Source organism: Cavia porcellus, unplaced genomic scaffold (assembly GCF_034190915.1).
Source record: "Cavia porcellus strain 051 isolate PalLab524CR breed Dunkin Hartley unplaced genomic scaffold, mCavPor4.1 scaffold_1, whole genome shotgun sequence".
In the NCBI taxonomy this organism is placed as follows: domain Eukaryota; kingdom Metazoa; phylum Chordata; class Mammalia; order Rodentia; family Caviidae; genus Cavia; species Cavia porcellus.
Genome location: NW_026947484.1, coordinates 155694047 through 155711110, shown reverse-complemented (window position 1 = coordinate 155711110; position 17064 = coordinate 155694047). Strand labels below are relative to the sequence as shown.

Below are 17064 nucleotides of genomic sequence, written 5' to 3'. Positions count from 1 at the left end.
GGGCACATCATTTGATCTATTAAGAATAAAGAGTTAATCAAGAAACATGAATAGCGTTGCCTCTGAGAAAGTAAATTGGATCCACTTATAAAGGTCCTTGGAAGTGTCTAAAGACATGTCATCTTTATTTTGTGATCCCTAGGAAGTCAAAGAAATGCTTAAGCTCTAGAAAGTGACCTTAAAGTCACATAGCATGACAATCTAAGGTATGCCAAACACATTCACCTACTTCAGTAGAGTGACTCCATCTCTTTAACATGCCAGCATTATAAATCTTATGCTTGAAAATTAAAAATATCCTTTTTGGTATTCATAGTTTGCCAAAAATATGTATACACACTTCAGCAGTCCACGTAGCAATAAATGTCTGGAAGCTCATGGCCACCACTTTGATCACCTTTTGTAATTGCAGAGGTCAAAGGCAACTTTTAATAATCTCATGATGTCTCGATAAATTTAGTATTAAAATATTCAGGCAAGTTTTTCTTTTCCTGATGTCTACATCTTTTGGTGGACTCTGTTTTTTCCACTTCTCATAAGCATGCTAACCTCTGATGATAATGACGACAATGATAACAATTATGTGGAAGAGGTATATTAAAAGATAGGAATCATCTTTTAATCAAGGGAGGTCATGGGAGAAAAACTTGTAAAAAAAAGAACCAGAGGATAAAAGCATTGTAATATGAACATCACACAAGTCCCACAAACACAGAAGTACTACAGACACTGCTGCAGGTGACTCGAAATATATATATACTCATTAATAATTCAATAAATATAATTAAAATTTACATTCTGATAACTTTTTGCTAATGCTGGGTGTGTTTCTAAATATCTTTGTCCTATTTTCAACCTATCTGAAAAAGAAAATGGCACTGAGAACTAAGTCAATATTTGATCCATGAATAAGAGCAACAAATTTGAGGAAAGAGTCTACAAAAATAAAATCAGAACGAGGCCGGAGAAGACACAAGAATATGTTTTCACTTACATGACAATCCAGTACCAACTTGTTGCGTAGTCCTCAAACACTTTGAAAGCGATTTCTCTTGCATTAAGGATTTTATTGATACCACTGAATTCAAAAAAGGAAAAATTGTTTTTGACAAAATTTAAACAGAAATGCTCTTAGAATAAAGGAAATTTGCAAGTTGCTGTTCAAAGTATATTTTTAGAAGCTATCTATCACAAATTACATTTTTAAAATTCACAATACATAAAATGTCATGGCAGTGAAACTGCAAAGGTGAGCGAGTCTGGGAAAGCAGATAAGCTGGCAGAGGTGGACACAGCCTCACACACAGAGAACATGGCTTTCAAGAACAGTGAGCAAATTATTCTCCAGGATATGCAACATGCCCTCAATATTGCAGGAGCTCCCCAGAAAGGAACACATTTCAATGATAAGATCAGCTTTTAGTTTATAAAATCCAGAGTTGAGAAAGAAGATCACCTTTAATTCCCCTTCCTCCTCCTCTGACAGCTCCATAGCAGCAGAGCACGACCGGCTCCACACGGAAGAGTGGTTAGACTATGAGGGTCCAATGTGAGGAGTTATCAGTGTGAACACACTCATATAAATATACCGAGGTCAGCCTTTCCTCACGTGCCCTCGCCCCCAAGGTAACTACTGTACTATTCTGACTTTGGTGATAACAGTATCCTAAGTTTTCTTTTAGTTTCAGCATTTATGTATGTAGCACAGGACAATTTAATTTAGTTCTCCTGCGTTTTCATTAAATATCATTATCATATTATTTTATTATTTCTTTTACACAGCTTCATTTTCCTAAATCCTCTATGTTGCTGTCAGATTCTAAAAATGCATGAACTGTATTATTACTAATATCTTTTAAGAAAGACAGACATTTTTAGAATATTTTTAGTTCTTTTAAATTCAACGACTGAGCTATGCAGTGAAATTCTATGGGTCTATATTTTTATCTGTGTACACATGAACTTACATCCAGAGAAATATACTTCCCAATAATTTTTGTATAGCCAGACAGAAACAGTAAATGTACTGAATTATAGTTAGCGTATAGCTGGGGATTTAGTTCAGCAGCATAGGGGCCTGCCTGGCAAGTGCGAGGTCATGAGTTTGATCCCGTACCAAAAAACACAAGAAATATATAGTTAATGTACAGAATTTGATATGGCACCAAAATTCTTCCTTGTCACATTTAGGTTCCTATCAATAATGAAAGACAACCATTTTGCAAGCAATCACTGTTCTAACTCATTCTGGTTTCTTCTTTTTTACATGCTTTCCTTCTTTACACACTGCCAAGGTATCCAGTTGAAGAAGTGTATTGTTTATAGTAACGCAAATCTTTCCTATACCCCTTAATCTAGGAGCTTTAAAATTGGATGCTTAACAGGATGCATTCATACTGAAAACAGAAACGTGCACAAACGTACTTGGCAGCCTCTCTGAGTTCCAAAACAGTCCTCATCCTGCCTCGCCCGTCTTCAAAGTGCATCCTATGTCCTATCGTTAAAGTACCGTTTTCTTTAATGAAGTCAGGAAAACATCTTTGGAGAACTGCAGAAACAAATTTAAATCATCGTTATTGTTTTTCTACCTCTTTTATAATGTTCTCCTTTCTTACATTTTCTGTTATTTATAATCAAATTTTTTCAGGGTATATAAGTTGCTCAGAAAGACAGCTAATAAATTGCCTTTTAGTTGCTGATTTGAAGATTTTTCTGATAGCTCTATGACTGAAATAGACTGCAAATATAATCCAAACCTGAAGCTGCATTCCAAATCTATGGATTATTTTTTACTTGTTATGTTCCTCAAATTGTCACAAATAAGATGTAGACTCTAAGTGCACACTCATGGTGAACATACAATAGAAGATCCACATTCACTTGTATGACTGAATGAGCTTAGGGTTATTATTTTTAAAATTGTTTTGAAATCCCTGAGTGAAACATTGAAGATTAGACATTAGTAAATATTTCCAGCTCAAAGTTTAGGCTACTAAGCTAACTCAACTGTTGTTTGTGAATTCTTAATAACTTGTCTGTCCTCTTCCAACATTTTCATTTACATAGTTTTTTGGAGGGAGTAAAAATTGAAATTTGGCAGCTATCCATGGAAGCCTACAAATTGTACAGTGTAATTTCTAACAAGAGTTAAAACAATGTTCAATCTTCTATGTTCTTGTTTTGATTAAATAAAATCATCATTCCCTTACAAATCCCTTACATAACATATATTCCAGCCTCAGTCCTAAAGAGTTGAGGAAAGCCAGAAACTGGATCATTTTCATGTTCTTTATTATAAGAAGCAGTACCAAGTTGCATCCAAAGCTTAAACCTGAAAATGTTAATTCAGGGAGATAAGAAATCCTGTACGTCTCTGTGACGCTTTTCTTGACTTTCCTGGAAGCTGTTGCCCATCCACCTCCAGCTTCTGTAGCTTTTACATGACCAGTTCTTTCTGTCCCCAACCTATCTTTCTCATATTTTTCCTTCCTTGCAGCAGCTAAGTGACCATATCAGCCTCCACCACCTGCTTCTGCTCATCCTCAGTCCAATCACATGCTGCCTCCCTGCGGAAACTGTCCTCCCCTCCAGGGAATGTAGGGACCCCATTCTGCTAGCTATCGTTTGGCATGGCGCTTGGCACTAGAATCCAGCCAACATTTGCTGCTGAGTGAGTTAACATCTCTGAGTCTTGGACACGGGCGGATGCACCTTACCTTTGTGAAATTGTGTCCTTGGCTTACACGAGGTTATATTCCCTTCTGCCCTCCTTCATTCACTCTGTCCCCTTTTACTCCCTAAAAATGAGTTTTCCCACCTCAGGATCCTTAATCTTGTCACACATATTTCTGGGCCATCTCCTCTAGTCTGTTAACTTCCATTACTTTATACGCTCACTACATTTTTGAAAAGTAAAAGAAATAGAGAAGGAGGTACAAAATTCAATACAGTCCTACCACATATATTGAACTATCAATGTTTTGATGAATTTCCTTTCAATCTTTCCTTCACAAATTTTCTTTTCCTTTGGGAGTATAATTTTGACTCCTTATACAGTATTTTCCCTTGTTTCTTTCTCTTAATATTACTTTTTGCCTTTTAAAGTCTTGAATGAATGACTTTTATTAGATGGATATAATTGTACCAAGTATTATAGTTAGTCCTCGGTAAGGAGTTGATTGCAATGTTTATCTCAATGTTAATCCTCACTTATTTAAACTACGCCTTATTTGTTTATTTACTTATTTATTTACTACTAAGGTACATTTTGTCTGATTTATCATCCAAGCTGTACCATTAGGGCAAGGACTATATATTAGTACTTTTATATCTGCTACATCTCCCATAACTAACAATTTTGCTTCACAATTTTGCATAAATATTTTAATATTGTTCTTGGCTAAGACAGCTGTTGCCCAGGGCTTCCTGGTGAGTTGTGGCTTCTAGGATTCTTATCTTTGCTTTTGGTCACTAATGACCCAGACAGGTGATATGAGTGGCCAAGACTTGTATTTGACAGTAGATACTGGAATATACTACCCATTCTGCTGAAAGCGATACTTAATACCTGTCTTTTATTTTAAAAACAATATATTCTCATTTTGGAGAAATGGAGAAACGAAAGAAAAGAGGAAAATATCTACAGTTTTGCCGTCCCCCAAACAAGTCTTTAATATTTTAGTATATTTCTATTCGAACTTTTCCTTTTTTTTCTCTTGATGTTGTTCATTTTGGTGTAACAATTTGCCTTTTATGTAACCTTAAAACATATACATGTGCAAGTTTTTGTAATACTTATATTTAATCTTTCTAGAATATTTAATGAGTGCATTGTAATTTGTAATTGTTTCCTTGCTTTTAGATGTTAAGAGAATGTCCCTTTGATTTCTCTTCTTCTCCACTTTCCTTTCTTTTTTAGTTTTTTTGTTATCTCAAATGAACACTGCAATAGATATTTTTATGTAAAGTTTTTCTCGCTAGTTAGGATTATATCCTTAAGAAAGAAAAATGAGTGGTTATTATATTTTTTTCTGAAGAATATCACTTTAACATTTTACTCTTCAAGAAAGACAATATAGATGAACTCAGTAGATATATAAAACAATCCAAAGGCCAATTTATAAAGACAAGTATATTTTTCATCTCCACTCCCTGGGAAATTTCTGAACAAATTTTTGAGCTGAATGCAGAAGTACATATGAATGAACATCGCCATGTGTATATTTATGTATGCTTGTTCAGCTCCAAATAATCAACTTGATTGGTTTTTAATAAATCAATTTCCTGACTTTCTGTGCTTGAGTAGAGCTCCAGAGAAACATCCCTGTCTGGAGTCGTGAGGATGGGCTTTACTTTGAACTTTCCTAATTAACTCTGGGACCTTGACTCAGTCCTAGGACCACTTTTGGCCTAGTGTTGTCAATTGGAAAATAAGGAAATTTAAGTGAACAACTTCTTGTTAGATTCTACGTTTCTAAGGTGAAATAATTACCACATACAAGGTTTGCTTGGGAAAATCATAGAAGGACAGTCTTCATTCAACAGGAGTGCGGGAACAGACTGAAAGGGAAGGGAGAGCAAGTTAAGAACTCACAGACTGCGGACTAATCCTCTGCCTCTCAGCATCAAGGCTCTGCTTCCTAAAAACCCAACTCCATAAATCTCACTCTCGCACACAAGAGCATCACACACAAATCCTGCTGACAGACTCTTTTTAACACCTTGACTATAATTAAACTGAATCAACAAGGATAAAATCAGATCTGGAACAACACATACCTGTGAAGGTGTGTATATTTGTCTAAACTACATTTCAAGTCTCTAATCTTCCTTATTTTTTTTTCTGGAAAAACTGCATCTTCTCTAACATAAAATCCATTAATATTACAATTAATATACACAATATAACACAATAAGGCTTTTGCTCTGGGGTTCATCAGTACATTAATGAAATGATGACTGCTAATAACATTAAGTCCTTGCTCTTGACTGAAAAAAAAATTCATCCAAGTACGGTAATAGTTGAAGATAACTTACTAGACTTAACAGCTTTCATAACATTCAAGCCTAAATAGTGACACTTTATAAGTGAATATTTAAATGAGCATAAACATGCATGTATGCTTTAACACAATGGTGCCTTAGTAATCATTTCCTACATTTGAAAGCTTGTCTATTAACAAATGATCATGTTATACTTAAGGCTGAACCAGGAGTCAAATTCTCCAGTTGTCAGTTTTAAACTCACCGATACAGGCTTAGCAGTGGGTTTGCAGAACTGACGGTAGTATTCCCAGTACCTACTGTCCGTTTTGTACAAAATTTGCATTTCCACGTAGGTTAAAAATTTTTCTGGGCACTTGGCAACACAAATCTATATTTTAAAAAAGTGAGCATAATGATAGGTATTAAGTTGAGAACAAACTAAGGAAGTATGTCTTAGACTGCCCATCAGAATAAAGAGCAAAGCTATGTCCTGCATCTAAGGAATTTAAATCAATTTTCTAGTATTATGGTAAAAAATTAAATTCCATACAGGGAGTTACCAACATGTACTCATTGCTCTCTGATGTTGATGTAGTATTTAAACAAGGTATTGTACAGTGATAAACTTATTTTTGGCTTTTGATTTTGAGATAACTGTAGTTCCATGTATAGCGGTAAAAAATAATAGAGATTCTAAATACCTTTTACCTAGTTTCCCAAATGGTAATAATTTGTTTAACTGTAACAAACTATTACAAGCAGGAAACTGATATTGGTACAGCCAACTCATGTTATTTAGACTGCACTAGTTCACAGCCATTCATTTGTGTGCAGCTGCTAGTGGGTGTATTCCTGCACAATTTTATCACATATGCCGACTCCTGAGACCATTACAAGATAATAATGAACTTTTAATAAAACATTCTTGTACAGTTTTCTGAATTAGTAGATAAGAGTGTAACTCAAGATTAATTTTATCTGTGAAGTTTATGCATATTCAGGACCCGACTTGCCTCCTTTCCTGTATATGAATAAAATAATGATAGTGTCCCATGCTCCAAATATTGATAATTTGTGCTACTTATAGTTATTATTACTAGTGAATTCACTACAAATCTCAAAATATAATTAGAGTTTTGTCACTATGAGAAATGAATCACATTAGGGCAATTTGCCACCATCAACCATTATCAGTCTTTTACCGACACCATCTAGATGTGGACAGAAAGCTCACCAGGCAGTTATTTCAAATGAAAGAACTGGGCTAGCAGTGCCAAACCTGATCACTCTGCCCCTCCACAGAACCACCACAAAGTGACTGCAGCCAACTAGGAATTCCATAAAGAGAAGGAAGACTCAGGCGGCTGCATGCTATTGCTCTTGCTTCTGTTTATAATAATAATAACGAAGGAAGGTCTTCAGAAGGCAACACAGATGCAGTTAAGGTCACACGTTTCCATCAGTTCAGCTCCTCTGTGTGAAGTCCTCCCCTGCCCTGACTCTCCATCCCCTACCGCACTTTGGTAATCATTCTTACTGCCTGAGCCCCATAGGTGGTAGGCAAAACCACTGCTGCTGAGCTGACATCTCTTCTCCATCCTTTGGGTCATGTTTCTGCAGTACACAGGACCCTTGCGTTGACCTCAATGCTAGGTCAGTCAGGTGCTGACTAAATGGAGGCCTCAAATCTCACACTTACCCTCACTGATGGCAGCAAAAATCCAATTATTTTGTAGGTGTTTTGACACAACAAACAACCACTCACCACATTCACACCTCCACCTGCATTTTTCCCATTTTTCAGTCACACACACATGTACAATCTCATGCACTCTAGAGGAAATATTGGCAGTCTCAAGGTCCAATCTAAAAAACTACATAGGGACATTCACAGCATTCAACATGCTCACATATTTTGGAAGGAAGTTAGGTTTATTACCAGTGAAAATGTCACAAGTTCACTCTGATTGGAAGTAAGCTGAATAAATCATTAGCATGTTGGGAGATATATGTAGAACATTTAAGCTCTGATTATTTACTTAGAAGGTGGTGAAAGATAGTTTTCCTATTGGCTGTTTCAGTGGATTTATAAAAGTCATTACTGAAAGAATCAATGCTTTCTCATTTTTGTCAGGAATGTAAGAACTTACATCCTTGGGGCCAAGGAAATTTCTCTCATTTTCTACTAGTACATGCTTGCAGTACATAAGGATTCCATTGATTGTGGGGAGCTGGTACATGCACACAACACATCTTAAGTCTCTTTTGCTGTCCTCCATTCCTTCCATCCCTTCTTTCTCCTTTCATCTCTGTGGACCATGAAAGTCTTTGGGTTTACACACACACACACACACACACACACACACACACTCAGACTTCTTATTACATATATAAAAGTGCTCTGTGTGCAACACAATTAAAGTGGCAAAAAGTGGTTTGTTATAGAGACTCATATCAAATTTCATTCCAGACACAAATGAGTTGCTAAAAAAAATACAGCAACAGCTCTATACTCTTTGCCTCTATCAGACCAATTTGTTCACTTCAAATAGTATGCTGATTAGTAGCAATCAACATATAATTAGCCAAAAATGAAGGTTACATTGAGGTTGAGTACCTTAATTGATCACAGTCTGTCCTTTAAATGCTCATGACACATGTCTGGACTATGCTGGTGGTTAATAAAAATGTAATGCATGCATACAACATTGCATGGCAGACTAAATGCAAAGCTGAATTTTATGCAACTAAAATATATCCTGACTCAATTCTGATTCTCTGTGTATCACAAAGGGCACACTGAATATAGTTTTTTAATCACTGTTTTACATCTTAGATTCAGATGGATTTAACACTCTAATATAAATTAAGATTCAGTGTCTGGGAGAGCGATTTGCATTGAAGATTAAAACACTATTTTTGCTATGAAGATGATCTACTAAATCACTTATGAAACACAACAAATAAGCATCATGTGCAAGACTTTTTGTCTCATCATAGAAATGACAGATTTGTGTAATATGGTGGAAAAATTCCTTAATGGAGAGTAGGAAAATATTAATTCACTCATTTATTAATGCATTAAGTCCATATTTTTTTTTTTTTTGTCTTTTTCCTTTTTATCAGTACCGGGGATCGAACTCACAACTGCCTGCTTGCAAGGCAGGCACTTATGCCGCTGAGCTAAATCCCCAGCCTGAAGTCCATAAATTCTTACTGACCACTTGTTCTGAGTCTTTCTATTTTAGGCAATGGGGACTTAGTAATGAACAAAACAAAACAAAAAATCTTTATTCTCAAGAAGTTTGTCTTCTAATAGGGGGGGAGACAGATAACAAGTAAAGAACAAGCAAATGTTGTTATAAGATGGTACCAAATGCTAGGGGAAATGAGGTTAGAAATGTTCCTGGAGAGAAAGGACTGGGATGTTGGCTGGGTGAGATTTCAGTCTTAAGTAAGTGGGTCAAAGGCCATGCTTGCAGAAAGACATTAAGACTAAAAATGAAGATTAGTCAGGAAGAGGAAGGACTTGAGGAAGAGCACTCTAAACAAGGGGACAACAAAGTTGAGGCTCAGAGGGAGGAGCTTCCCTGCATCCTTTAAAGAAAAACAGATAGTCATTATAATCAGGTGTGGTGAGCAAAGGGAGTGTCACATGTCATCAGAGAGCTAGCTGGTCAGACCACAGAGTATCTTACAGGCTACCGTGAGCACTTTGCCTTTTAAGAGTAGCAGGAAGATATTGGGACATTTAAGCAAAGACAATACTTAATGTTATCTACATTTGACAAGATCGTATTGGCTGCTGTGTAGGAAAGAAATTACAAAATGGTGAGGTGAGGAAAGGACAGAAGCAGGGAGACCACTCAGGAGGTCACTGAGTGATCTGGGAAAGAAAGGATCATTCCCTGAATGAGGGAAGAGATGGTGAGCCGTAGGTTGGTCCAGGATGTATTCTTGAGAGAGACCAAGGAAATTATATCACAGTTCAAACATGGGTGTGTGACAAAGAGCCAACAGGGTGATTCCATCAAACTTTGTCCTCGCATTTATTGACATAGAGAATATTGTTGACAAAGCCAGAGATTAGAAATTCAGTTCTGGATGGTTAAACTTGAGATGCTAACTAAATACTCATGTAGACATATTACAAAGGTTTGGAGGGCAGGAAGTAGGAAAGACAGCATATAAAATTATGTTAAATCCATAGTGAGATCATCAAAGGAGTAAATGCAAATTAGAAGATAACTGAGCTTTGTGGGGAAGAAAACACCAGTGTTTAGAAGATATGGTTAGAAACAGAAAGAGAAAGTAGCAGAAGGGATTGATGGGAGGCAACTAGAATTGGGAGGAAATATGGAAGAATACTGCATCCTGAACGCCAAATGAAGAAGGATTGGTTAAACACTGCTCCCAGGTAGGCAAAGGTAGATTGAGAGTTGACCCTCAGTTTAACAATAGGGATGTCAGTGGTGTCAGTTTAGGAGAACTAGACTAGGAATAAAAACCTGGATGAGATACAGTAATATAGACAATCATTGAGGAGTTTTGCAAAGAAACAAAACAAAACCAAGCCAACAAAAAACCAAAAAAAAAAAAAAAAAAAAAATAGAAAGAAAGAAAGAAATGCCCAGAAATGAAGACACAAGTTGAAAAGTTTGAGGATAAGAGGGGAAGGTGTGAAAGGGCTTTCCAGGAGAGTAGGTCAGTGGATGGGCAGTGGAAGTGTCGCATGGCTGTAGCATGATGGCATTCAGGACACTTTCGAGGAAAAGTCCTGAATCTGAAGAACTGCTATATGTTGGTTTTGTTTGGGGGGAGGGGGGTCTTCTGAGAACAAGCATATAGGCTCAGGCATGGCATGAGCAGAGCTATACTTATTGTGGATGCCGTTTTGCTAGAGAAGCACATCTCGGGGAGAAAACACAGGAACTGGGAGTTTATCTAGGCTGTGGCTTTCACCAAGGATTGTGGCTTCTACATGAGGCACAGAGGCAAGTGACAACCTGAGGGAAATGAAGGGAACTTTGAAGAGGTAAGGCTCAGCGGTTTATTGTTAAATGTTACTGAAACAGAAGCATCACTGGAGTTGGAATATTAGAGATTACAATGACCAGATACTACAGAGCTGGGAAATAAATTACAGAGACAGGCAATTACTGGTAATGAAAAGGTTGTTTTCACCTTAGGCAAGACAAGTTGGTGTGTAGAGGTGGTGACAGAATTAAGATATCAGCATAAGTAAACTTTCAAGTCTTCAAGGGAGTTGAAGAAACAAATACAACAGATCTGCAAACTAGTTCTAGGAAAATTTTATGGTATGGTAGTGGCACATGAAACCAAGAAGCAAGTTGGTTAGAAAACTGGTAAATTTTAAGGTCAACAAAAATGTCCCCTCAAAATGAGCTACTCTAAAAAAGTACTTTATTGGTTAAAATAGACTTTGAGGCACTAATCGTGTTCAACAGGAAGTGACCTTGAGCTCTATGGCCATCAGGAGGACCTATTTTGCACTGCTCAGCCTGGTAACTAATGGACAGAAAACAGCCTCCCAGCTGACCGACAAAGGGCCACAGGATGAATGGATAAGAGAGTTCCTCTGAGAGAACATAAACCAGGTCAGTAAAGGACTGTTCTTCATCACCATGCACTGGAGAGGGCGGTGTCTATATCTCTCCTCCCTTTCAGAAGGGGAGACTTATTCTAATTTTTCTACCCACTCCTTGTCATGCAGTTAATGTCAAGATCTGAAGGAGAGAACCATGCATCACTCATGGATCTAAGTTAAAGACAGTGCTCTGTGGAACTGAGTTCTCCTTTTGGAAGAAGAGTATTCTGGCAGCCAGAGGAGAGATCATGGAAGCCACAATTAACTGTCCACTGAAGTTTTTGCTTTTTGATCCATGGTAAGAAGAAGCTGCCTAGCTCATAACTACCTTGCTTGATTTCTCCTTCCTTGCATCTAGGTTTGCTCACACCTCTTTTATCTCATGTGCTACATGAGTAGAATTGCTACGTATGACTCCCCTGATCCCAGGCTTTTAGGAGTCATGCATTATCTATCCTTATTGTCTCCTTCTGGCAGCTGGATACAGATGATGGAGAGGACTTAAGGGTTGGCAGAACCATGTAGATAAAAGGAACCCAGGGGAGCCCCTGAACACAAACACCTGCCTGGCACTGGCACGTGATCAAAACAAACATTAGTAACTGAAACAAATTGAAAGACTGGAGTGTATTATAGGAACTAGCTTTACTTTTCTTAATAGAGTATTAATGTTGAAAAAATACATCCATTTATTTGGGCTTGCAAATATTTATTTATAGTAGAGGCTTAGCTAAAGTAATCACTAAGCTTCTTTAACAATTCTAAAATAATTAATCTCAGCTTAGTTTTGATTGCATATAAGCAAAACTGGGATAATACTTGTGTGCTACCACCACGCACACATAGGACTCAAACCAAATTTCTGAATACTTTATTCCCAAATATTCAGACCTACAACTACCTCCAGGGAGGTATCTTTTTCCTTACCTGAGTGGTAGGACACTGTAGGTTTATCACCACAGAGGGACTGGTGCATCTTAGCATGTTAAAATAAAACAAAGTAGTCTTGTTCCTGTTTGGAAAACACAGTAAATAATCTTTTTAGTGACCACAGAAATATCCTGTAATATTTCAGATCTCAAATATTTTTATTTTATGACCTTTAAAAATTAGCTTAATTTTCCTTAGACTGATACAACAGATTCTCACACTCCTCTTTCAGCTGTCTAATAGAGCACCTTTTTATAATTGTAAAACATTCAACTAATCAAATTGTCCATCAGCAAGGGGTTGGTTAAACACAAAATTGCACATTCATGAATTGGAACATTATATTACCATGGAAAATAATGTCACAGGATATGTTTAATGGATAAGAAAAATTAACCATACATTAATTTTAAGAAACCATTTACTAGAGAGTTTTATGATATGCTTGATTATAACTATATAAAAAGGTGTAATAAACTACATGTAGAGAGAAAGTATTATATTTGAATGTTGGGTTATATTTGTTTAGTTTTTTGTGTCTCTATGGATTTCCCAACTCAACATTGTATACTTTGGTAATCTGTAAAGAGGTATGGGCTGGGGATTTAGCTCAGTGGCATAAGCGCCTGCCTTGCAAGTAGGCAGTCGTGAGTTCGATCCCCAGTACCGATAAAAATGAAAAAAACAAAAAACAAAAAAATCTAAAAGAGATACATAATTTTATTGGTATTTTCTCTACTGAAGATTACAGTTAATGGCAGAGTAACTGACTATCATTAACCACTAGCTTTGCATAGACTTCTACTCTGTTATTTGACAAACCACTGTTTGGGGTTGCATTTTAGTTTTCTCATCATGCAAATGAAGACAATACCAGCCCTGTCTACCTCACAGTGGTATTGGGAGGACCTAAGACAATGTGTAGTGGACTCACGAGAAGTAAATGCCCAACCTCAGGACACATAAATAAAATCTGAAGTGTTTACTGAAAATTCTGGATCCTTTCTCCTCCTTGGCCTTGAGAACTCACGTGTTTGGATACAGAGCCAAGGAATTAGCATAGTTCCCACTAAGAGGTGGATTTAGATATAGGTACTTCATAAATCACACTAAGAAACATATTCCTAGTCACTTAAGAAAGTTTCTCAGCACTTTACCAAGTCTCCCATTAATTCATCTGACTACATGAACAGCTTAAAATATACCATGGTTGCTATGCAATTTTTTCCCCCACTGACCCAGAATCCTTAAGTACTACCCATTTAAGGATAAAGAAAGTCCTCCACAAGAAATTTGGGTGAGATCCTTCCATTGCTCCTACCTTTTTCTTGCCTCTGTCTACATAAGCAAAAGATGAGGAAATGGGGTAGAGAGAGCAGAGTTGGAAATGATAGAAAGATCAAAGTTAAGAGGACTATCCCTCCCCCACCACTGAGGAAAGGGTGGGTTGTCTTTCCGGATTCCAAATCACAGAAGGCTCTGAGAGAATCCTCCAGAGGTTAAAGGTGCCCGTAGGAAGGCAAATCAAATACTCATTTTCCGATTAAACACCTCTTACGTGGCAGACCTGTCTTTGCCTATTTGAGCAGAGAGAAAAAGACCCAAAGAGATCATAAAAGAGCTGAGAAAGTTCAGTGTCAGTGGAGCAGAAAGAAGTCACCAGTGGAGCAGGCTGTCCTGGTAGGAGGTGCAGATCTGCAAAAGCTCTAGAGCATTCTCAGTGGTGGCTGGCCCAGCAGTAAGAGACTGGTTGACAGATGGCCAAGAACGAAGATGAATATGTCTGGAGGAGGACAAAATCAAAGCTGATGCCTCACATCTAAGAGCCATCTAGGAAGGACTTCCCAGGAAATTCTCCCCTGCTGTCCACAAGAAAGCCTGACTTTGGTTTCTTCCTTCAAAAAGAGCATCGATAGGTAGTCGAGTATGTTAGCCACAGTAACAACAGCCTTGTGGGATTGGGTTGCAGACAACAAAATAAGATACAACCCTTTCCTCCTCTTTCCATCCCTTATAATGCAATTAAAGAGTTAGAGTCAAAAAAGAGTGAAGTGAAACCACAGACCATATCCTCTGCAGGATCAAACTGGAGACTGGTAGAGATCAGACTGAAATTTTAAATTGGACTCTGCTAAAGTTTTACCAACAAAAACGTGTGTAAAGCTATGTAATCTCCCTGAGATGTCAAAGCAAGAAGGGAAATTTGAAAAAGCAATGAGAGGAGGAAAAATAAGCCTAAGTCATGTGGGTGTCCCAGTGAGTTCAAATGACTTGTGCAGCTGGTTATAAATTCACACGTATCCCAGGGAAACTCAGGGCTCTGCAAGTGTCAGTTCCGTTCTCTCACTGCTCAAACAACGGCACTATCCACAATTCATGCCGCGCATATGATTCACATTTGTACCTAAGCAAATAAATAAATTGTCACATGTCATGGATCATTGGTCCCTTAGGAGAAGTTAAAACCGCAAATGGAAAATCAGTACATATCAAGACTCCACCAAAGGTAAAATTGATTTATAAACTGCAAAATGGTACATAAACTCAAGTTAGTCACCAGCTTATGTCATCCTCAAGGGTGTAGTTCAGATCTTATCCAGTTTTTTATTCCTACCTTCCCAGAATGTTAGCCCAGTATTTGATCCATCCTAGTTACTTATTAAATATTGTGAAATGAATGAAGCTAGAGCCAAAGAAAGGGGTTTTTTTTTCAGTCTTAGAATCCACTTTAATTTTTCATCACAAATCCACAGCTATTCTGCCACAGACACCTTGATATCCTGATTTCAGTGGACCGTAGATTCCTTATGTACAAAGCAGGTGGCCATGCTTGCAATTGAAAAATTTTAGGGATGTGATTGGGTGAGTAGCTCTGTGCTCGATGTAAGTTCTGTTTCTAACAGAAATTAAAACAAAGAAGCAACTGCAAACTGCAAGTTGGAGATGCTGTGTCAAGCTCTAAGGGTTATCTCTGTTTCTGAAACACACAGGAGCAAAACAAAAGCACAAAAAATGGAATAAATTTCTTCCAACTAGCTAAAAATATAGAGGATGGGATTTACTCACATTTTTACAAGAGTTCAACGGTTTCTAGAAGGTGATATACATGTGGGAGTGTGTTGAACAATGAAGATATCCTACAGAATTACAGAAAGGATGGAGCAAGGTTTACATGTTAGAAATCATAAAAAATATTGCACTCAAGACTGACAGTGAGAAATCTGGCAAAATGGAGGGAGATTAATCATGGATGTATGTAGTAATCTCCAGTGCAAATCAGCACCTCTGCAACCTCTTGAATCCCAGCATCCAGGAAGAACAGAGATAATTCTTATTGAATGGACCTTCTGAGAATAGCAAAGATTTTGTGAGGTTTTATATCCCAGGTACACCACTTCATAGTGTGGCTTGATGTCTGGTTTCTCAGAAGAAATCTGGCGGCCAACATGGCTCCACCACCCCACCTAGTGCAGGACTCTCCCTGGAAAACTGATCTACGGACACAGCAGTCAAGAAAACATACCCAAGTATCTTGGTCCTCCTTCCTTTGATCAGAATGGATAATCACCCAGCATCAAGAGTAGAGGAGGAATCTGAAATCAAACAAAAACTGACGCTGGATGAAATTAAAATAATTTATGTTATGGTCAGTTCAGAGTAATTCAAGCAGCTTATCCACAAACAAAATATGAGGTTACTATAAAACGAAGTTGAGGATAAGCAGAAGCTTTTAGAGATTACAGAGATGATTGACCGAAAGTTTTAAAAACTGAAAAAAAATGATAAAATATAGAATGAAGACTACAAAGACCTGGAAAATATTGCAGGGGAGGAGTGGACAGGCACTGGGATGATGTTGAAAGAATGACCAGTAATTGCAAAACTCAGAGCTAATAAAATGCAAGCGATTGTAAAACTAATGGGAGAAACTTTTCCAGAGACGATGTGAATCATAATTAAAAGACTCTTCAGAAATGAATTTTCAGAAATGAAAGATTCACAGAAGATTGACCCAAAATAATTTTTAAAAGATCTGCATTTACACTGAGCTATTACACAACACCAAAAATGAAGAAATGACTTCCAACACTTTAAAAGGTATGTGAATCAGGCTAGCATTAGATGTACTGTTTACACATTTGATCCTGTCAAAGAATAAACACAGGGAGTAAAAGATAGAAGAGCAAAGAAAAATGGAAAGAAAGGTAGGAGGCATAATATCCCCCTACAAAAAGAGGAGTCAAGATACTGACCAAGCTTAGCAGGATCAAGCAGTGGAAGTAATAGTATATGATTTAAAGTGTCCATGAGGAAATCTATGTGCAGTAGTTTGGCTGCTAAATACGAGGATCAAGAAAAGAGACTATGTAAATGAGTTAAATCACTGTTTTCCAAAGCTGGCTATCAGGGGATGCTATCTGAAGATAATAAAGCATAAAGAGTAGCCTTATGATTTAAAATTATACAAAAATAACTGCCAGATGAACTGAACCCTGAGAGAGAAAACGTGATCTATGGAATAAATCGTGAGTGAAGAGACC

General features: G+C 37.3%; 1 protein-coding gene across 3 annotated transcripts in view; it reads right to left on the bottom strand.

Moving 5' to 3' along the window:
• Positions 1-17064, bottom strand: part of Slc44a5 (solute carrier family 44 member 5) — a 373608-nt gene that overhangs the window by 30063 nt on the left and 326481 nt on the right. For all 3 annotated transcript variants that reach the window (XM_063258189.1, XM_063258195.1, XM_063258202.1), the window contains 5 exons: positions 12521-12605; positions 6248-6373; positions 5499-5559; positions 2425-2548; positions 995-1078 (listed from right to left, as the gene is read on the bottom strand). In XM_063258189.1, coding sequence (XP_063114259.1) covers positions 995-1078; positions 2425-2548; positions 5499-5559; positions 6248-6373; positions 12521-12605 — 480 coding nt within the window. The remainder of the gene's footprint in view (positions 1-994; positions 1079-2424; positions 2549-5498; positions 5560-6247; positions 6374-12520; positions 12606-17064) is intronic.